Source organism: Petromyzon marinus, chromosome 44 (genome assembly GCF_048934315.1).
Source record: "Petromyzon marinus isolate PM22_M1 ecotype Great Lakes invasive population chromosome 44, UKy_Petmar_22M1.pri1.0, whole genome shotgun sequence".
In the NCBI taxonomy this organism is placed as follows: domain Eukaryota; kingdom Metazoa; phylum Chordata; class Hyperoartia; order Petromyzontiformes; family Petromyzontidae; genus Petromyzon; species Petromyzon marinus.
The window spans coordinates 4387480-4410831 of record NC_133710.1 but is presented as its reverse complement, the minus strand read 5'-3'; the positions used below and the strand labels follow the sequence as shown (position 1 = coordinate 4410831).

Genomic DNA, 23352 nt, shown 5'->3' with positions numbered 1-23352 from the left:
ACGCCTCACCTCACACAAACACACACACACTGCCCACCTTATATAAACACACACACACAAACTGTGTTCACCTCACACAAACACACAAACTGTGTTCACCTCACACAAACACACACAGACTGCGTTCACCTTATGCAAACACACACACACGCCTCACCTCATACTAACACACACACACACGCCTCACCTCACACAAACACACAAACTGTGTTCACCTCATACTAACACACACACGCCTCACCTCATACTAACACACACACACTGTGTTCACCTCATACTAACACACACACACGCCTCACCTCATACTAACACACACAGACTGCGTTCACCTTATACAAACACACTGCTCACCTTATATAATTAATCACACACGCACACAAACTGTGTTCACCTCACACAAACACACACACACGCCTCACCTCATACTAACACACACACTGCGCTCACCTCACACTAACACACACAGACTGCGTTCACCTCATACTAACACACACAGACTGCGTTCACCTCATACTAACACACACACACTGCGCTCACTTCATACACACACGTTGCTCACCTTATATAATTAATCACACACACACACAGACTGCGCTCACCTCATATAAACACACAACATGCGCGCTGCTCACGCAAATCCATCAGCAGCCCGTGTTGCAAAGCGACTCTTTGTCTTATTTTTGCTCTGTGATGACATTTAAGAAGGCACAGGAACAGGTTCCCGCGTAAGCTTCCCTGCTCGTGCGAGTTGCCCCCCAGCTGTGATTTAATTAGGGTCGGGTTCCTTCCACGATGTTATCGTTCTGGCTGCTGCTGCTGCTGGCGACCTCCCCTCCCCTCCCCCCACTTTCACTCCCCCGCCCCCCCACCTCCAGCCCCCCCCATCTCCAACACTGCCCCCTCCAACCCTGCCCCCTCCCATCTCCAACCCTGCCCCCCCCACCTCCAACCCTGCCCCCCCACCTCCAACCCTGCCCCCCCCCACCTCCAACCCTGCCCTCCCACCTCCAACCCTGCCCCCTCCCATCTCCAACCCTGCCCCCCCCCACCTCCAACCCTGCGCCCCCCCACCTCCAACCTTGCCCTCTCCCATCTCCAACCCTGCCCCCTCCCACCTCCAACCCTGCCCCCCCCCCACCTCCAACCCTGCCCCCTCCCATCTCCAACCCTGCCCCCCCCACCTCCAACCCTGCCCCCCCCCACCTCCAACCCTGCCCCCTCCGATCTCCAACCCTGCCCCCCCCCTACCTCCAACCCGAGCGCGGCGGCTTTGCATTCCACCGCTGGTGCGCGGCGGCATCTGAAGACACCCCCCCCCTTCCCCCCCAACTAAAAACCACCCTCTCCCCAAGACGTGTCACAAGTGATTTATAGCCTTTGTTATCTTTACCCAGGCAGAAAATGCACCACTACCCACCCTAGGACATGGCCCTACCGCCCCGCGCCCCCTAATTCATCCGCCCGCTCACGACAACTCCACCCCCCCCCCACTCCACAAAAAGCCACCGGAGCGGTCCCAACCAGTTGCACGGGTACCACCTGTGCCACAATCGCCACAGGTGCCCCCCCCCCCCTCCCCAACCCCGCCACTCCCGCCTGACTTTTCCCCATTCTACACGGGGGGAGGCAAAGAGACAGAGCCCCTCCCGGCCCTCCCTGGGTCCCCAGCTCTGTATCCATAGCAACCCCATCCTCCGCATCCTCCCCCAAACCCAGGGAACTTGTCTGCCCTTACCCCCCCCCCACCACCACCACCTGGTTTCCACGCCAACCAACCGAGCCCTCTGTCTCCACGGCTTTGTAGTTGCCGTCTGTCTTCCCCTCGCATTGACACTCGGCGCAAGGAGCGCGGGGCTGCCGCTGGAACCAAGACGCACCGATCATCGGAGCGCGCGGTGGCGCGCACAAGAGCGTCGGAGCAAGAGGGATACGGGGAAGAGAAAGGGGGGCGTGGATGAGAGCGGGGGGAGCAGCGAGGAGAGGGAGTGGCTCAAGGGAGGAGAGGGAAGAATAGGGAGCAGGGGCCAGGAACGAGAGGGAGAACAGGAAGGGGAGGGAAGACGTGGAGGAGCCGGGAGGCGAGGGGGACGCGTGGAGGGTGGAGGAGAGAGGGACAGGCAAGAGAGTGGGGTAGGGGGGGAACAGAGAGGAACGGGTGAACAGGGAGGAGGAGAGTTGGGTGGCTTGAGAAGGGGGATGGGCAGATGAGGCCCAACACAAAATACTGCGAGCGCGAGTGAGACGGGAGGTGGAGATAGAAGGCAGCGGAGGGGGGGCGGTGAGGGGATGGGGGCGAGGAAGAGGAAGGGTGCTGGTTCGAGAGTGAAGCCACCACCAAGGCCATCCCGAGCGGGCGACGTTGTCGCTCATTCGCGCTTTCTGAATTCACGGCCGTAAAACACACGAACGCACAACAAACGGGAAAAATATAAAAAACGCGTGCACACACAACTAGCAAAGTGTAAAACGCGCACACACAACTAGCAAAATGTTAAACACAATTTTCTAAATATAAAAAAAAACACACGCACAATATAAAACACGCGCACAACCACCAAACTATGAACACGCAGCTCGCGTTGAGGAGTCACGGATGAGAGACAGAGGGACGCATTCCTGATTACAATGTGCCCCCCTCCCTCGATGGAAATTTAACGCATGGCCATGGGCCGGCTCCGTAGGGGTCACGGAGCCGAGGGGGTTATAGCGCGCAGCGGTGTTTCGAGTCGGCGTGCTCATTACGTCAGCCCTCAAGCATCTGTACACCCCCTCCACCACCACCACCACACACGGCCTTGGACAAACACGCGGTCACGTCGCGGCGGCGGCTTTATCGCGCGCCATAAAGGCAGGTCCCGGGAACATTACGACACCACTCTGGCACGCCAAGGTGCCTGCGTAAGAAGAGGTTTAATTTTTTTTTTAAATTGGGTCACACGCGTGCTGTCGCGCACGTAAAACCATTGACGTCCCCCAAAGCCCCAACGACCAGGTCTGCGATAGACAACGTGGGGGGGGGAGGTGGGTTCGGCTAAATCCTAATTGGCAATCGACTGGCGAAGTGTCAAACCGATCCCGCGTGCTAATCACGCGCGGCACAGTCACAGCCTCTCCGTCCCCCCCACCCAACCCCCCCGACAGAAGCTGCTGCTGTGTCCACGTTCTTGTGGCAGCAGTCCTTAACTTCGGGTTGCCACCAGTCCCAGGTTTTGTGACCCGGGCAGTCGGGATAATTTATCGCATCTGGTGTTCGGGTGTGGGGCCAGACACCGATTTGCGCCCAAAATCTGGTCCCGCTATAGCTGCGTTGAACTGGCATGGCCGGACGGTGTTGATTATACACTATGTAAGACAATTTTTTCCTGGGTACTGTGTTATTTCCTAATTGCTTATGCCTAATAATTATAGAAAATGGCTATTATTCCCCACAAACGTATTTTTGTGACCAGGACTTTATGCGAACGAAAGACACAAATGCACACATTTTCTCATTGAAAATAGGTACATTTCAAATTATCACTGTCCTGGTCACAAGCAAAATTTGTTTTCTGTACGAGGCATAAGCAATTAGGAAATGACACTTACTACCCAGGAACAACAATGGTTTTTTTGATTAAACAGTGAATTATAGACCTCGTGTCTGGGTTTAATCCACAGTGGGAAAGGTGTTGGCCCTTCCACCACTGTTGGCTATCATCACCATCGTCACAATCATCACCGTCATCATCATCATCGTCATATCCCACCAGCTGCTGCTGCTTCCGTGTCATTCATCTCCTCTCTGGTGCCTCCTCTTCCTCCTCCTCTGCATCGTCGCTCCATCACTCCCTCTCGTGCTCATCCTCCTGTCCCCGTCCCTTCTGACACAGCCGCTTCTCGCTCTCTCTCTTAGCGCTCGTTTCATCTTCACGTTAAATCTGAGCGTTCTCATTTCACATTCTCTCTGACCTTGTTACTCTGAGTATTTTTTTGTCAGCGTGTCATTTCCAGGTGCTCGTGGCTTAATGCTGCTTCACGGGGCCTATTATCCAGCAGTGTGGAGGTAAGGGTTGGTGGATCACACACACACATTCGTGAAACTCCCACCATATCTTCACTAACCAGGGAATGATAGCCGTGGTGCAAGCGGACTTTTCCCATCTGTACGTGGATTGAGTGTTACCCTACCCCTCCCATAAATGTAGGGTTTCTCTCTTGGTGCTCTGATTTGCTCCCACCATGCGCGAACAACTCATTTATGGAGTTATCCAAACATCCCGATATAGGGGACCGCAGAGCTTGGGCAACTGATGGTAGCGCCGGTTCTTGCTGCCTTCCCGCTCCGAATTCTCCATCGTTTTGATGATGCAACTCGCACGAACGACGCACGATAGCGTCATTAAAACCACCATCGTGTACGATTACTCTTATTATTATTTGCATAACTATAGCAGCAACAGCCGCAGCAGAAAAAAAAAACACACACACGGACGTCACGTCCATGACCCCCCGGGCAAGCAAGAAGCGTACGGAGAAATTCAAGCCAACCTGGGTGGCACACGCTATGCCCTCGCCGCCCCCCTCTCCGCACTGGAGAAATGACAGCTGAACTCCCGCTCCAGCCGCTTAGCGGCTGCGGCGGTTTCAACAAAAGGGTTTCCGTGGATTTCCACGCGTGCACACTGATTATACAACACACTTTGGATTTATGGCGCATCCCCGATGCGATTTACGGAGCGTTTCTCTCGTGCTCTCTCAAGGCGCCGCCGCTCGCTCACAGCAAGGGGTAGCTGCATGCCCATCTTGGGAGCCGGTGGGGGGCAAGGTGGGGGTCTAGGGATTGAGGATATATTATTTGGGCAATTTTCATAGCGGAGGTGCGGGGGGGGGTGCTACGGGACAGAGAGGGAGAGGAGATTCCAAGTGAGATGAAGGTAAGAATGAAGACACTTCATAGGAGAGGAGAGGCAGCCAGTCGTAGGCAGAGCCAGCGAATCCTTTGAGCCTGGACTTGAAAAGAGATAGGAGATGGAGTGAGCAAGTGGCAACAATCAGGGGAAGGACTTTTTAGACTTACGGGCGCAGCAGCAGCACATAAAGAGTGACCTCTCATTGAGCAGAGGTTTCTACAGAGGAAAGCACATCGATAGATTCTTGAAAAAAATGTGCGGAGTGTTGGCCCCTTGTATGCATGGGTTTTCTCTAGTTGCTCTCCTTTCCTCCCACATATCAAACATTACCTGAACAGGTATGAAACAGATATCATATTCATATTCTTGGTTTCGATTTAAAGCTTTCGTGACTGCAAGGATTCATCTTTTTTGGTTCTTTCGGTAAAGTCACGTAGAATGAGAATAAAATAATACATGAATAAAATAAAGTCACGTAGAATGAGAATAAAATAATAAATGAATAAATGAATAAATTACTAAAATAATAAATTTTTAAAATAAAATAACACAATAAAATTCTCACGACGTTTCGGCCACAACACAAGTGGCCTTCTTCAGGTGAAAGGAACAGACCTGTAGGGACGACATTGAAGCTCTGTCGAAACGTCGTGGGAATTTTATTGTTTAATATTTTTATTATTTTATTATTTTATTGTTTCCCTTCTGCGTGACTTTACCGAAAGAACCAAGAATATGAATCCCTGCAGTCACGAAAGCTTTAAATCAAGATATCGTATTGTATAGGTATTGGCCAAACTTGTCAATGCAGGACCCAGATGGAGAGAATTCCTGACTCGAGCAACTTTCTTTGTGGAGTCTAAACCTTCTCCCTCTGTTCTGCGTGGTTTCCCTACGGGATTTCTGCTTTCCTTCCATCGCTAAAAACCCCACACAAGTGTAACTGGGAATTGGCCAAACATCCCAAATGCTAAACGATTACCAGCAGATCACGCAGAGCAAGTTTGCCCCCCGACTGTTAACGAACTTGGCATGACCCTCCGATTAAAGGTTCACACGTGGAATAAACACGTTATGGGGTGCAGCAGAGGAAAAGGAGCGACCTCCCAGCGAACAGATGTGGAACATGTACATGATTCACCGCTTTCACATGTGTGTGTGGTGTCATGTGTATGTCGTGTGTGTGTGTGTCAAGCATGCCTTACAGATGATCTAAAAGCCTTACAGATGATCTAAAAGCAGCACAGCTGCCCACGATTGAGCCGGGATCTCAAGTGTAGCGAGTGAATGAATGATCTAGGCCCGGACACCACTGACCAGGGGAACATTTTATTTTATTTCGGTATTTTATTAGTTTGAGATGAATTTTGGCGACGGTCAAAAAAAAATTAGCCAATAGCGATTTGACCGTCGTACCTTTCACGGAGTTTGTTTGACCATATTTCACCACTTCAGGTCAGTGCGGGTCGACGGTGGTGGTGGTGGCTGGAATCTGTTCACAATCCGCTCGCCACTAGTGCTGGCCGCGGCCCGGCAATCGAACTCGGGTCGCCGGGCCATAACCACCGCACCACTAACCAGGCGCTGCACAAAGCCGCGGACAATTATCGGCAAAGTCCGCCGGCTGTGTATACGCACGACGTATGGCGTATAGCACGCGTTAGGTTTAAAATGCCACCACTGCGATGCGTGGCATTTGAACACACACACACACGCGCACACACACGCACACTGGGCCCAGCCGTCACGGTGAACTCAGGGGGAACGTGCCGCGCCCTTGCGCCGATTTGCCGTTCGCACCGCATCTCGAGTTGCGTCAGCGGGCGGCGTGAGATGTTTTGGACGGTGGACGGGTTCCCGGCGGTCCCGGCACACGGCACCCAAGCCCCCTCCCCCCACTCCTTGAGCGCACATTCCCTGGCATTGAGCCCCCATCCTCCTCAGCCAGGGTCTCTCCACCGCTGAATTAAGGACCTTCCCATGCCGTAGCCATCACTCACGGTCCGGCGCCGGTACCATCCATCTCACGCCTGCACGTGAAGCGACTTCATCGCTCCATCTCCTGGAAAGTTCGTTCCCTTTGGACGCCTTAATAGACCCTATAGGGACCGACGGATGCACAGCCGTGCATCCGACGGAAAACGGCCGAGCGTGAGAAGAGAGACGACGTTTAACTGGCGCGCACGAGGGCCGTGAAAATGTAACGTCCGGGGCGAGAATGACGATCCTCAAGAACCAGATAACAAAAATTGAACATTAACGTCCAGATAAGCATTGGCTGGGAGATGGCAGAAGGGGTGCATGTGTGTGTGTGTACGTGTGTGTGTACGTGTGTACGTGTATGGGGAGCAGTAGTATAGCGGTTAGCGTGCTGTGCTTTGAACCTGGTGACCCGAGTTCGATTCCCGCTCACGGCCAACACCGGTGATGATTATCTGAACCGGTCCTGGGCCTCCCCTAGGTCTACTCAGCCTGAAATGTGTACCTGGTGCGGTGTGTAAACATCGCCACTGGGGAGACAAAGGCCGTCGGGCGTGGTGTTGGCCACCCACCCCCTCGTGTACTGTTCCGGCCTTCATAGGTGCTCGCTAACAGCACTTGCCCCTACAGTCTGTTCAGGCTATACGGGGGATCTTTGTCTTTGTCTTTGGGGAACAGTAGTGTAGCGGTTAGTGCAGTGCGCTACGAATCCAGCGACCCGAGTTCGATTCCCGCTCACGGCCAACACCGGTGACGATTACATGACCTGGTCCTGGGCCTCCCCTAGGTATACTCAGCCTCAAATGAGTACCTGGTGCAGTGCGTAAACCTCATTTCACGCTCATCGAGATATGTACGCATTAGCAAATGCCGAGTCGGCGTGCATCTGCAAATCCAGCCGGTGACCTCCGTCAACCTATTCACACTATTTAAACAATCCCTGCGCCTTGCACCGTGTTAACTTCTTTTTTCAATTCTGAAAAAAGAAGTTAACACCTCAGGGAGCTTTATCTGGGAGGATGGGGATGGTATTAGTTTCATGCGTTCGTGTTTGAGTGATTTGTTGACCTTTCTCGTACTTTGCACGACTATCATGTTTTTGCACCGTTTGTTGTTGTAACGTTCTTAACCCGCTCCCACTAGACATCTGTGAAAAAGCGCTTTATAGCTCATCGGATTCTACCAGTATAAATAAATATTCTGGCCAATTCCCAGTTAAATACTCTGATTCTGGGTATCGCGATTCCCCGGAGCCGTGGCACAGACGCACGTGAAATAAATACAAGGGGCCCCTCTCTCCGCGCCGTCCCGTGGTGCCCTCCGACCTCCCTCCGGTTGCCGCCACGTTGCCGGGGAAACGCGGGGAAAATAAAGAATTCGCGCTGCGGATTGTTGGCGGACGTGCGCCGCGGCGCCTCTGTCCGATGTCCGGAACGGCTTGTGGTGAAGAAAAAAAAAACTACGGTCCAAAGAAAAAAAAATCCGAACGCGCGCGCGCACGGGTGTCGAATTTATCTCGAGTGCGGCAGTGGACTTCGCTTTCGCAGCAGGCGAGGAGGAGCGGGCGGGGGGGGGGGGCAATGACGAACCGTAAGTTATGTGCGCCCTCAGAATCTGTCTACCCCTGCAAGAGGCCGGCCCTGCCTCGACACGATAACGAGAGTGCTTTACAGCAAAAACCCCACATAAATAAAACAAAAAAAACAAGCGCCAGGAAACATCGCAAACGCTCGGCTTTATCTCGCATTCCAAAAGCACCTCCGCCTGCTTTTCCCACCTGCGCTCGTGTCATTCCATCAGTCTGTACATCAGCCTGCCTGCCTGCCTATTTGCTCGTCCGTCTGTCTTTCTCTTTGGCTGGTCGATTATATATTTCTCTGTATGTCTATCTATTTCTGTCTGCCTGCCTTTCCCCTCTCTCTCTCTCTCTGGTTGTTTGTTGGCATCTTTTCCTGTCCTGCCTGTCTCTTTCTCTCTCTGTCTGGTGCCCTCTCTGCCTATCCGTCTATTACTCTGTTGAATTGTTTGTCCGTTTGCCTGTCTATCTCCCTGACAGTCTAGCACTTAGTAACAGCAAAAGACAAAGATCCCCCGTATAGCTTTAACATACTGCTGGGGCAAGTGCTGTTAGCGCGCACCTATGAAGGCTGGAACGGCGCACGAGGAGGCTGGGTGGTCAGCACCACGGCCGGACGCCTTTGTTTCCCCAGTGACGATGTTTACACACCGTACCAGGTACTCATTTGAGTTTGAGTCCACCTAGGGGAGGCCCAGAACCGTTTCAGATAATAATCGTCACTGGTGTTGGCTGTGAGCGGGAATCGAACCCGGGTGGCCTGGTTCATAGCGCAGCATGCTAACCGCTACACCACCGCTCCCACACACACCACACACACACACTACACACACCACACACACACACTACACACACACTACACACACACGTGATCACATACGCACGAGCACGCACACTAGTGGGTGCCCACCCTCCTCGAACCTTACACACCGGGGTACCAAACGCACGCTTGTCTGCCGACACTGCCGTCCTGATCATCGCTCCGATGTCCCACGCCCGCTTCACCCCCACATTAAACTCAGCGCCTCCGCCAGGGCAAGGGAGACACGATGCCCCCTTGCCCAATTTGCCGGGGACACACACACACACACCCAGTTCGAAGTCGCGATTCTGACATCCGCATCACGAGCCTTGCCAGTTTTAAAACCAGACTCAGCTAAGCGAACGTTTCCTAGCGAGGCGCGGGCGATGTCAGGTGGCGCCGCGCGCCCCGTGAACTCCCGCGTGGAGGGTACGCCAATTACCCCGGCACGGCGCTCCTGATCCGGCACATGCTGAACCAGAGGTTGACGGTCGCCGGGAGTTGGGTTGTCTCGTTGTCAACACGAACCCCCCTCTCCCCCCCCCTCCCCCCCCCGAGGGTGGCGAAGAAGCGCAGCCCTTGCACACACTGCTGGCAGAAGGGCCTCCCCGGACTCTAGATAATCTTCGAGGGCTTCCGACGCTCCCACGCCAGCTGGACCTCTCGGGCGAGGTGGGAGCACTCCACGTCCTCGTTTCACCTGCCAGCACTCAATAGACTAACTGTCGTGAACATGTTCATGCTGCTGGGTGGATAGGGTGCAGGGAGGTGTGCGTGTGTGTGGGGGTTAAGAAACTTGCACCATTGCGCACAACTGCTGCACCTGGGAGAACGAACCGCTCCCCCCCCACCCCTCTTTCCACCCAGCGACACAACGTCCGTAACTCTCAACTCGTACGTACGTCACACTTCTTTCGCACCGTACGTAGCCAACGTTGCTAATCGGAGGTGCGTGGGCAGGGGGGGGGGGGGCAACAAACCTACCGCGCGGAGGAAATCTCATCGGACCGGTGACCTCTGGATCGCGAGTCCAGCGTGCTCAACCATTACGCCACTGTCGGCGGCTGCCCTTAAATTCCTTTATCGAGGCCAATTTAAAATGTACGCCGAGAGCATTTATGCCGGGCGGACGCTCGCAATGCGATGTGGGTGATGCGGGCGATGCGGGCGAGCAGTTACGACCACGTTACGCATTCGCCGCACGGCTCTGCGGAGGAGGTGGTGGTGGTGGGGGAGGAGGCGGAGGGAATGGATTTCTGCTTATCGTCTCTCGAAATTTTGTAATAAAGCATCTCTGTTTCTCAAAAGCACAGCTCGAGATGCGCCCGCCCTCGAGTTATTATCTGGACGATCTGAGCCCGAGGAGGAATGGAGGACCTGAGTCGTTGGGGGGTGGCCGGGCGCTCGCAAGAGAGAGAAAGCTCATTGATTGAGAGGTTTGTAATCAGTCGACGCCCGTAATCCACACCAAGGACAGCGTGACATGCCCCGGCGTGGTCATCGCCGCCACAAACCATTCCCCTCCCTTCTATGCCCACCGTGGGCTCGTGGTCCACTCGCGGCTACTGCTGCGACCGCTGCAGCCACGTCCAGTAGCATTGCCATTACGAATAACCATTACTACCACTAATTATAATATAATCATAACCATGGTAGCGTTGCCACCTATCATGGTTTTGCTCGGATTTGAGGTAGATATCCTGCTGGGAAATCTATAAGTCTTCCCCCGCGGCATTAAGAGTCCTGTGGTTTTTTTTGTGGTCGCTTAATAATCCAGAACTCGATCACGACACAATTTATTACGCGAAGTTCTGCTACTGTGAGATAATTCTCCTTCTTCCCATGATGTGTCCTCATTTTTTTGTTTGTACCACAGTAGGTGGCAACCATAATCTGTAAGCCATTGCCTATTGTTCATCTGCTTCCTTGGCCTTTGGCTTTCAACTTTTACTTGAGATTGTTGCCAAGGCCTGCTTTTGCCTCTTGCTAATGCCTGCGTTCGCCTGTTTGTTCAGGCTTGCTTCTGCCTGTTATCTGCCGTAACTGCCCGCTTACTTCCGTGATAGCTTTGTTTCGTGTAATACATAATTGATATGATTTTAATCCCTCAGAGGACCGTGCATAAGTACGTTTATAATTCATAGCACTCTCCCGAACCGCATCTTAAGACGCTCTGCCTTTAAACACTTCATATTCAAGCTTGCATAATCGTAACATTATTTTTCTTCTTCTTTCCCGCAAACAAACAAAACAACATTGCCTCGCTCCGTGTGATGTCTGTTTGATCTCGAGGCACTGGGGATCGCTGGTGCATTAAAGCATCCCGAGGGACCGGCTCACCAGCTCTGGTTGCTACCGTACCCCCACCCCCACCAATGGTACCAATAATTATAATCTAACAACACCAGCGGAAGAAAAAGCGCGCCGCCGCTTACAAACGCATCGCCTTGGAGTTGCGAATTAGTTCGGCGGGTCCTCGTTTAGCGCGCTCAGTAGTGGCAGATGCGTTTCTGAAAAAATGTGCCACGTTAAACAACGTGGTAACGATGACGTTTGACGAGGTGCGATGTGCTCCTACTATACTACGCACATTGAGATGGCGGGACAAATAACGGGTGGTTGGCCGCCACTGTGTTTACTGTATCATTCCGTGTACTGTATCACTGTACCGCTCAGCTGCACAGCTCAAGAAATTAGTTCGTCGTCGACCGCTCGGAAACCGCGTTATAACGGTGCGCTTTGCGCGTTATAACGGCGCGCGTTCCACCTTATAACGATGCACATTTCCGCGTTATAACGGTGCGTGTTCCATGTTGTAACGGTGCATGTACCACGTTATAATGGTGCGCGCTTTCTGCGTTATAACGGTGAGCGGTTCCACGTTATAATGGTGCGTGTTCCATGTTATAACGGTGCATGTACCACGTTCTAACGGTGCGCGTGTCTGCATTATTACGGTGCGCGTGTCTGCATTATCACGGTGCACGCGTTCCGCGTTGTGCGAAAGGTGTTCCCGAGGGGAAGAACCACATTGTAGGGAAAGCGCGCTGTGTTAAGCGAGGACTTGCCATATGATTGAAGTAAGTAGCGCAACGTTTGGATTTCCCGGGGAAGGCTTAGAGATTTCCCAGAGGACAGCAACAGCAGCTACCTCTTTTAAAAAAAAAAACGAGGATAGTCCTGGGAACACCGGGACAGATGGCAACTCCAACGTGGGCCTCGCAGCAAAGTAGACAGAGTGCTAAGCCGGCTGGAGCCTCCACAACCGGTGCCGTGCAAGTCCCTTTCCCTTCTCCCGTTCTTTCGGCTTCTCTCCATAAAGTTTGATTTGTGCGATAAGAGGCGCGTTTACTGCGATTGTTTATGATAACGGTCATCCTAATGCATTATGGTTGCTGAGCCGGCGCGCGTGCCGGTGCTTTTAATGCCCGGGGGCAGGACTCGGGGAGCCGATGGCGCGCGGGAGAAGTGGCGGAAAAGTGACTTGAGAACTGGCGGCGCCGCAAGCATCACCAGGCACGCGATCGCGCGCGGGTGAGCGAGTGAGTAAGCGAGCGAAGGAGTGAGAGGGCGAGTGAGCGAATGAGTGGGCGAGTGTGTGCAAGCGAGTGAGAGAGCGAGTGAGAGAGCGAGCGAATGAGTGAGCGAGTGCGCAAAATGAGCGAGCGAGTGTGTGCAAGCGAGTGAGTGGGTGTGTGAGTGAGAGAGCGAGTGAGAGAGCGAGCGAGTGTGTGTAAGCGAGTGAGTGTGTGAGTGAGAGAGCGAGTGAGTGAGCGAACAAGCGAGTAAGCGAGTGTGTGCAAGCGAGTGAGTGAGAGAGCGAGTGAGAGAGCGAATGAGCGAGCGAGTGTGCACATGAGTGAGCGAGTGTGTGCAAGCGAGTGAGTGTGCGAGTGAGAGGGCGAGTGAGCGAATGAGTGAGTGAGTGTGTGCAAGCAAGTGAGTGGGTGTGTGAGTGGGTGTATGAGTGAGAGAGTGAGTGAGTGAGCGAGCGAGTAAGCGAGTGAGTGAGTGAGTGTGCGAGTGAGAGAGCGAGTGAGCGAGTAAGCGAGTGTGTGCAAGCGAGTGAGTGAGAGAGCGAGTGAGAGGGCGAATGAGTGAGCGAGTGTGCACATGAGCGAGCGAGTGTGCACATGAGCGAGCGAGTGTGTGCAAGCGAGTGAGTGTGCGAGTGAGAGAGCGAATGAGTGAACGAGTGTGTGCAAGCGAGTGAGTGTGCGAGTGAGAGAGCGAGTGAGCGAATGAGTGAGCGAGTGTGTGCAAGCGAGTGAGTGTGCGAGCGAGAGAGCGAGTGAGCGAATGAGTGAGCGAGTGTGTGCAAGCAAGTGAGTGAGTGTGTGAGTGGGTGTATGAGGAAGTGAGTGAGCGAGCGACACGGCCGATGAGTTCAGCGACGAAACAGAAATGCATGGCTGGGGTTGCTACCTGTCCGGGAATTGGGATCCGTGTTCAGGTGGTGACAGGAATAGATTTGTACAGAGACCTCATATCGGTGTTTTGCGCTGAACTCGTTTTGTGCTAACTGCACGGTTTTTATGATAGGCCCGGTGCTGACTGAGTGACATGCCTAGGGTTTTGTCGAGAGCGGGAAGAGGTTGCAACCAGAGCCGTGGGAAATATGTAGGGGTAATGAATGGTGGAGGCGATAATGTTTATCTATTAATTACGGTTATGGCAAATTCACTTTATTGGCAATTTATTAATGTTGGTGTAATGCGAGCGCTGCCATCTCAGGTCTTATCATAGAGTAAAATAGTTGGCTTGGGCCTATGGATTGTAGTCCTCAGAATGCAAACGGGTCTGCTGAGGGGCTAATAGAACATTGGCCTCATCACCCACGTGTTCATGACTGAGCTTATATATATTTTTTTTTATTCTGGACAGCCCAAAAGCAACATTTTCAGAGACGCTGCATCAATTGTTTGGTCAATTCCTTCTAATTATTTTGTGATACAAACTCCACATTAAATGGCCCACTGCCCCACGAGGCCTCTCACTTTTATCCGTTGCTTCAAGCATCTCGGCCACACTAATCAGGTACTTGGGCGGGGATATTTCCCACCTGGCAACACCATCTAATCTTAGCACGCTCAAACACTTCTGCCACCAAGACTGAGAGCAGCGGTTGTGGTGTGCGCTACTGTGTGGCTGGCCACCAAAGGCATTTGAAAGTCACGTACAGCCCTCATTACGGACCACAATCATCGTCCGTTACTTACGCCCAGCGGTTCAACGCAGTGCCAAGAAGCTTCCACGCACCTGGCCCGGAACGATAAACTAAAGGGAGCGACTCAACCGGAGCTTAGACAGGCGGTCCAATGTGTCCCTAAACCGCAGACCCGGAGGATTCGTCGTCGGCAGACAGAGGCCACTACAGCCCACGCTGGAGTCGCTCGCAAGATCGTTTTGGTTGTGGCAGCGAGACCCACGGCGTCGCCGTGGGTCTCGTTAGCTCGTCCCGCGTGCCGCTACCGCCGCCACTGCCCGCCGAAGATTTCTCACAAATGCAGCAGGCACGGCGGCGGCGACGTTGGCGGCGGCGTTGAGACGAACGGCTCTCCCATTACTCACGCGGCTCCTCGGAGGGAGCCGCGCGCAGTTTAAGGTTCAAAGCGTCCAGAGCAAGCGAGCGAGCGTCGCGGCGGTCGCAGCTAAGCCTGTGATAAATTGCAAATTGGAGGGGGAGCATTGCCGCACCCCCCCCCCCCCCGCTCCCCCCCCCCCCTGGGAGGAGCGCTGTACCCTGCGCCAGTTCTGAATAAACAGCGACGTTTCCCCCCCCCCCCCCCCCCCGCAACTCGCGACAGAAAGGTCCGGCGACCTCGCGATCGCAATCCGCGGCCTCAATTAAGCGAGCGCGGTGTTTCATTAACCTCCCCCCCCCCTTCCCCGCCGCCTCCTCCCCCCCCCCCCACCACACCCACACCTCCGTCCACCGCATCGTTTCCCGGCGAGCGTCATTGTAGCGTCGCATTCCGCTCGTTTGTGTTGCATCCCTGAGGCCGGAGCCAAATTGCGGCCGCCCCCCCCCCCACTCCGCCGTTCCACCCGCCCCCCTCCCACGAAGCGACAACCGCCACCACCGCCCCCTAGCCCCTCCCGAGATTTGTCGCTTCCCAACGGACATTTACTCATGGCAGCCAACTTCACAGCCACATGAAATTCACACATGCGGCCGGTACCATTAGCATGCCAATTTGCATGTCATTACGGTTATCTGTGGCGGTGGTGTTTTGCACCGAGCCAACCGCCCTTACTTTGTGTAATTTTACGCAAAAGTGAAAACTTTAAATGTCATTTCTGGCTCCTCTTGTCGAGCCACTGCTGGACGAAGGACCTTGTCACGCCGTGTCGGTCGTTGGGGCCTGTTTGAACGTACTTCACCGGCCTGGTCCATGCAGGTTGGCGAAGGCGGTCATTTTGTGTAAACATACAAATCATAAAATGATAAACATGTGCAGTGTGCCGTCAATGTCATTAAAGTTATCAGGGAAAACCTCACCGAGTCTCAAGGCTTGTTTTTTTAGGTGGGTCCTGCATTGGGACAATTGGCCTTTGCCGTTTTGAATGTTCTTGTGTGTGGGTGGAACACAGAAATAACGCTTTTTGTATCTTGGTAAAAAAAAAACAGTTTCTCTGGTCCGTGGCACCAACCACCCAGCGGAACGCGATGCAGAGCGAGTCTTGTCGGGGATGGCACGAAGTCCTGCTGTGTGACCATTTCTGCCATATCAAGTAAAACTATAAAACTATTTTTTATTTTACCAGGTAAGGCCCACTGAGCTATTTTCCAGAGGCGAGCTGGCTTTCACAAATGATAGCTCAATGCAGTGGCTTATCATCGTGTGAAAATTGATAGCAGCCAAATACTCGAAACGCACATTTCTAGATGTGGAGGGAAAAACTGGAGTGCCCCGACAAAAATCCACAGGGAGATAGACACGCAAACTCCAAATATACAGGTGTCAGGGTTGGAATCAACCCGACGACCTCCTGTATACCTGGCGAGGTAGTTAACATCTCGCCCACTATCTATTAGCCTCGTGAAGAATGCAAATAAAACTCACCACACGGAAGGTGATCTCCACGATGCCCGCCACGCCAACCGGCTCGTGAACCTACCCGACGCACTGCAGCCTCCTGGTCACATCGTGAGTTTCACAAATCTCTACGGGATCCGCCAAGCCCCTTGCCTCTAGGAGCGCTTGATCGCGGGCGTCTTGCCACTACAAAAGCGAGGCTGTTGGTGATGAGCCTCAGCAGCAGCTCGATGATCACCCGGTCTCTGGGTGGTGTAAACGCCTGCTGTCTCCGCTTGCCAGCGCGATAAGTTGAACAAGTTTTTGGAAGAAATTACACCAATGCAATTCGCGTGGATTATGTAACGTTCCCCCCCCCCTCCCCCCGCACGCTTTTGTCTTCAGAAGCATTTAATTGGCGCAACGGAAGCTGGTTGGTAGCTGTCAGGGCAAAAAAAAACATGTATACGTCTGCAAGTAGCCCCTTTTTGCTCTGATTTGAGTTTCCATGTTTTGGTCAACGCTTTGATTAATCTGGCTGATGTTCACTTTGGTCCTGAATAGCAACACAAATGTATTCCAAAGTTTGCCTCATATTAATGTAACACGCAGTAGCCTTTCTTGCTCAATGTTACTCATTATCACGTTTTTTTGGGGTTAGATCGCGTACATGTAAATGTGTCGTTCGTTAACCCATCTCCACCCGACACAGCCAATTAGTAAAGTTCATGACGTTGTGAACAAAACGCGGTAATTAGTGACTACTCCAGCACTCCGGTGTGTTGGGAATTAAACCCACGACGTTTTAGAATTTGGCTTGTATTGCATCAGCTTTCAGAGATTCATTGTGATCCCCCATCTTGCCAACGGACGGACGAAGCGATAACGCCTTCAACCTTGGTGGGAGAGCGTAAAAAAACAGTGGAGTTGGCAGTCTATCATGCAGGCAATGCAACTGCACCAGGGCCCACGTGCCAGAGCAGCTCTGCCACCGGAGGGAAACTGGACAGGTGAAGGGCGGACCCCCACTTAATCCCTTGCACCAGGGCCCTTGTCATCGCTTGAAGTTCATGCCAAGCCCCTTTTGGACCCATGCGCTTCACCTTAAAACAATGCGAATTCAACCCCTGATCAAGCCTGGAGAGCTGAATGGAGTTTAAATGAAACTCGCAAAACAAACATATTGTGAAAGACTCAACGCAGAATATTCCAGGGTTTGATCTTCCACAAATCTCACCCTAAATCGCATCCATTGCACAAACTATAGCAGATGCGGATACCTTGTGCACACATTGAAAATGTAAAACTCTCCAGCATGCGACTGTGGTCATCCAGAACAGACCATACAACATATCACGATGTAATGTCCGATACACAAATACAAAAGAGACATTGCAGCGATAACACTCCGCTACTCCTGATGCAGTTACCTGGCTTGACCACCTGAATGTGAGATTGTAGTTGTAGCTCTGCATCTACATCAGCCGTACGAAAGAAAGAAGACCATCTGAATGTGAGATTGTAGGTTTTTGCTCTGCATCTACATCAGCCGTACGAAAGAACGAAAGAAGGCCAGGGCACCACGCAAAGTCACGCTGCGCCACTGGGCCATGCGGCGTTCTGATGGGCGTGGAGGGGCGAGCCGCTGCTACTCACTCTCGGCGCGGGAGCAGGAGGCCAGGCAGACGAGCAGAGCGCCGGCCACCATGGCCAGCAGCGGCAAGCGGGTGAACACCGGCGACATCCCGGATGGCTCGGGCGATCGCAGGCGGCGGGTCAAAGCGGAGGGGAGCTGCTGCGGACCAGAGTCACCTGGTGGCCTCGACGTTCTAGATCAGACAAAACCTGGAGAGGGACAGAGACGGGAAGGAGAGAATGGTGTCATTGATGGGCAGGTGGGGGATGTCTCGAGAGTGTCACTGTTGTCATCGTCATTATTATTATTATTATCATCATCATCATAAGTCTCGTACATCACTTCATGAGTGATGGTGGGTCTGAAAGAATTTCGACCGTGTTGTCATTTTTCTTTAGACGGTATCACTACTCCGTTCAGTCTCGATCATCTTTCTTCTACCACTTTTCTCCCTGCATCCATCCGCCTGGTTTTATGTTTTTGGGTCACTGCGAAGCCACGAATTTGCTGGGAGGCTCAACTAGGACACAACGTGGCGTTGGCAGCCCCTTCCTCTGTGAGCACCGCCCACTATTAGAGCCACGCCCACTCAGTCACTAGCACCGCCCACACAGGAAGCGGCCTCCTCACTCTTTATTATAACCACGAGCCTTTTGCCCGTCCGAGGACGGGTGTATTTCAGTAAATCTGAAACTTGCAAGCGAAAAGCAGACGTGATATTCATTGCATCAATTCGTGTGCAATTTGTAAGGCCACGGTGACACAGACTTATTTCATTTAAAGGTTATAATCCCTTGTTCATCATGACGTGCTTTTTGTTTATGTCTCAATAGTGTAACGGAGATTGTGCGACGTGACGGTTCTGCCTTTGTAGTGAGGGTTGTAAGGTGACACTGAAGGGGGAGGAGGCGCCTCGCCCCCCCCATGTGGATTGACGTCACCCGCGAATTATTATTAATGGAGGGGGGGGGGTGTCCATTTGGAAGACGTCAGCTCTTCATGATTATTAATGAGGGGGCTGTTCGATGTGGAGGACATCACCTGTTCATGATTATTAATGAGGGGGGCTGGCCGACGTGGAGTGACGTCACGCATGGGACACACAGACATTCTTGGCTCATTATAGTAGTAAATGAGTGGGAATCGAACCTGGTTACCCATGCTCGTAGCACAGCGTGCTAACTTCTCCCCACACAAAGACAAAGATCCCTCCGTATAGCCTGAACAGACTGTTGGGGCAAGTGCTGTTAGTGAGCTCCTTTGTGAAGGCCGGCACAGCGCACGAGGGGGTAGCCGGCCAACACCATGCCCGGCTGCCTTTGCCTTCCCAGTGGGCAGACACACACACATATACACTAAGACATATACACACACACACGAGGCTGAGATCATTGTCAGCTCAACACCCCTTTCGAACCAAGTACAAACCAAGCCCTGGGGGGGGGGGGGTGGGGGGTGGGCGTGGGGGGCACGGGATAATGGGATCAGCTCATTTACGCATGTAGCAATTCCGCACTAACATAACCGGCGCCACGAGCAACAACACAACGGTCGCATTCATAAGTGGAGGATTAAATATATTCAGTGTGAAATCTGAGCGCTTGTCGAGAAATCTAAATCGGGGGGGGCGGGGGGCCCGCCCCAGCCGACCCCGTCTCCCCAAGCCAGCCATACCTTCCCCCCCAGACCTAGATCCTCGCTGGCTAACGCCGCTCCTGAATTGCTCGCTAAGTGCACGCCGGTAATTCCTGCTCTGCCCTCCCCTGCCTCAGTGTTCATCCACCACACTGCAGGTCACAGCAACACGCTTTCCTCACTGGCTCGCTCGGCCGCCCACTGGCTCGCTCGCTCGCTCGCCCACCCACTCACTTACTCACCACAATGCAGGTCACATCACTTCTCTTTCTGCTTCTTCCCTCGCCACTGGTCCACTCTGGAATTCCCTCTTGTATCATCACCATCGACATCATCATCATCATCATCGTCACCACCATCCACAAGCTCTAATATAACCGTGCTCCAGTCAATACACGTGGTACACAGTTTCATAGTGCTGTTTGTTGCTGGCCACTTGGCATTTTGGGGCCACTGCTCCGCAACAGTGATTACAAAAAAAACGTAACGCCTTCCTCTCTCTCCGTACCCCCCCCCCCCATCGTCACAAACGCCTCCACGTTGTTACGTGACGCAGGGCGATCCATTTAAGGATACCCCAATAAAATAACCTGGAGGCATTTTACCTTCGAAGCCTCCTCTCACACTGTCTCCCGCGAATCCCGAACACCCCGACAGCATTCAAACAGCCGTTGGGAAGAAACAGGGTCGTTCAAAATGAGTGAGGGATCTTATCAACGGATCACCCTGTCAGATGCAATGACGATGACGATGACATAAACAACAACGCTGTTAATCGACTGCTGGATGAAGGCCTCTCAGCCCCACCCCCCACCCCTCCAAGCCGTTTTTTCGCGTCGAGCCCCCGGGGTGCGGCGCGAAACGTCGGGCACGCCGTCCGCGTCAAACAAATAACGCAGCGTCGGGGAAAAGCTGCTGCGGCCGGGACCCCCGAAACTCAGCTCGCTAGGTTCAAGAGCGGCGCACCAACGCCGGCCACGGCCGCTCGTGCGGTTAATTGGTGGGGGGGGGGGGGGGCGGTAGGGGGGGGGGCATCGTCGTTAGCGGCTGGGACCCGGCCCCCGCGCCGTCCACGCTGGTAATTGCCACCGCCCGCCGCTGATTTTGGAGCACCGTGTGGGCTGCAAGTGACCACGTCCATCGATTCGCGAGGACAAAGCCCACAACACTTCCCCCCCCCTCACACCGTGCACAGTCCTGTAGCACTGGGGGGGCGGTTGGAAGGTGCTGACCCTCCCCCCCCAACTTCTAAAGGCTCAGTCCCCCCCTGTAAAGTATTCCGAGTCAAAATGAAGCGATGGCAGCAACAGGGGGTGAGCGCCAGAGCAGAACGCACGGTAGACGCGGGCGGATCGCGTCGTTACTCATTCCGTTGAGCGTTAAACATCACTTTAAAGTTTGTTTAATGCTGACTGTGCCGAAGCGCCCCCCCGCCCCCCCCCCCATAAGTAATTGTACCACCCCCCCCACCACCCCTCTCGTGCAGCCACCACAAGCAGCAGGGATTGCTCCAACCTTCGCTTCTTTTCCCTGTGTGTTTTTTTAAATCTTCAAGAGCGCACGGCGCTTTTGTTTTGCTGCCCCAATTAGACGTTCGCTCCTACTCCGCTTTGCTTAACGATGTCTCTGAAGCCGTGGGTTCCACTTGGAATGCGTTCGTTAGGGATGCGGGCCCGATATGAAGCCAATCTCAGCTGGGCTGACACTGGCACATCCTCCCCTCCCTCCTCTCCCTCCCTCCTCCTCATCCACCTCCACACCCCGCCTGTTTCTCTGCTCACCACCGATCGCTCCACCTCACCATCTCACCCACCTCCTCCACACCCCGCCTGTTTCTCTGCTCACCACATTGCTCAATGCTTCAGCCCTCCCGGTCGTATGAAGACATCAAAGCCTCCACCAGGCCCCTTCTGCTGGAGGAAGGCCTCCCACCCCAAGCCACGGTGCTCTTTGTGGTGGTATTTAAAAGACACGAATCTATTGAAATTATGCTTCCGGCATCGTTTCAGCGGATGAAATCCCCGTTTTGGAAATCTCGCAGAGTAGTTATTCACCCCATGTCAGAGAATGTTCCGCTGAAGGAGATAAAACAGAACTACTTCTGAGATCTAGGGAAATGCTCATCGTTCGGCCGTCCAGCCGATACATTTGAATTCTCGGAACTGGAATTTTCCCCCAACTCAACTGCGAATCCCCAAATGTGACGACGATGGCTTTTGTATCATCGCGCAGTTGGTGGCTGGCCTGACAGCGCCGACCGTCGTCAACTCGCCGCACTCACAGAAAACGAGCTGCCACTCCAGACGCGAACCCAGGCGTCTCAGCGGTGCCTGCTCAAGCGTGCCAGCTGACCCCCGAGCCATTCCTTCTCACCCACCTCCTCTTTCATCGAAGCGGCGCAAGGTTGAAACCGCACGCAGCCCAAAACGCCCACTTGCTGGAGCAATCCTTCGCAAACCTCCGGCGCGTTTGATTTATGCGAGCGCCGTAATGGCTCGAGTCGGGTAGCATTCCCACTTGGGGCGGGGGGCTCGCACGTGATGGAGAAGGGGGGTGGGGGTAGGCAGTTGGGGGGCGGGAGAGGTCGGGCGCGGGAGCTTGGCCGTGATCTGCCACGATGAGCACCCAGCGCCATGTGGGTTTACTGCGGCCTATTTCAATCCCCCCAAATCTCCAACTGTGGCCCAACCCTGGACGGATTTAGATCCCCGGCTCTGGCATTCCAGCCTCGCGTGCCATGCGCAGTGGGTAAGAGAGAGATAAAAAAAATACAAACTTAAAAATAAAAGAGGGCCCAGACTGGGGGGGGGGGGGGGGGGGGGGCATGTGGTCCAAAGTTCTGGAACACGGCTGATTCAGTTATTTTATGCTCTTTTATCAATTTGCTGCTGGATGATGGCCTCCCCACGCCTTGTCTCGGTCATGGGGATTTTTCGGGAACACTTCACCACGCTGGTGGTTGGTGAGGATTGGTCAGTAAAAGGTCAGGCTTGCATCCATTGTTATTTCGTGTTTAACTATATTGGACGTGGTGTGCCACGCGCAGAAATAATGTCTGGGTTGCCGACTCTGACCACTGATGCCCCGCAATCACAGAACTTCGGGAACCCGAAGTGCGTTTTCCGTGGCACGGCCGTTCATACAAGCGGGAAACTGAGCGGGCGAGTGACCTACCCACTCGGATGACCCCGGCGATGCTTGGCCAGGTGTGGTAGGGGGGGAAATTGGCACAAAGGCCGAGAGGCCTCTCCCTGTAGGTCCGCTGCTGCACCCTGCTCGCCGCGGCAACGCTTCCTTGGTTTGCGTACACGCCGGTGACTCGACAGCGGACGTTTCAGATTTCCGCAAATAGACCCCCACGTCAATCCAGGGCTGGCGCAGGTACTTGGAAGGTATTCACGGGTAAATCCCCCCCACCCACCGTCTCCCCGGGTTATTTAGAGGAAGAAAATGCCTCGCATTCCACGTGCGTGCCAGACAGGTCATACATTTTTTGCATGCTATTTAACTTCTGCCATAGGATGAAATCGTGATAATTGTCAGGGCTTTAAGCATTCAACTTTTAACAATGGAGAAAAACACTTTTCTTCACTAACAATCACAGTTTAACTTTCGCACCGCAAATAACACCCGATACGAACATGGCCAATTATACCTTCATCCGGTAGAGGCTCCCGAAATCTCAAGAATTTTTTTGTATTTTTTTCTCGCTACATCAGGGGTGGGGGTGGTGAATTTCACCAACGAGAGTTTGCCTTCGTGTGGGAGGAAACGCCGCCATTTACTCACAACACCTCTCACCCGGCAAGCCCTGA

General features: G+C 53.5%; 1 protein-coding gene across 29 annotated transcripts in view; it reads right to left on the bottom strand.

The window, feature by feature from the left end:
* PTPRD (protein tyrosine phosphatase receptor type D) overlaps nucleotides 1-23352 on the bottom strand; it is a 226045-nt gene that overhangs the window by 147658 nt on the left and 55035 nt on the right. For all 29 annotated transcript variants that reach the window (XM_032970552.2, XM_032970560.2, XM_032970556.2 and 26 more), the window contains exon 2: nucleotides 17923-18111. In XM_032970552.2, the coding sequence (XP_032826443.1) occupies nucleotides 17923-18010 (88 nt within the window). In that variant the 5' untranslated portion in view covers nucleotides 18011-18111. The remainder of the gene's footprint in view (nucleotides 1-17922; nucleotides 18112-23352) is intronic.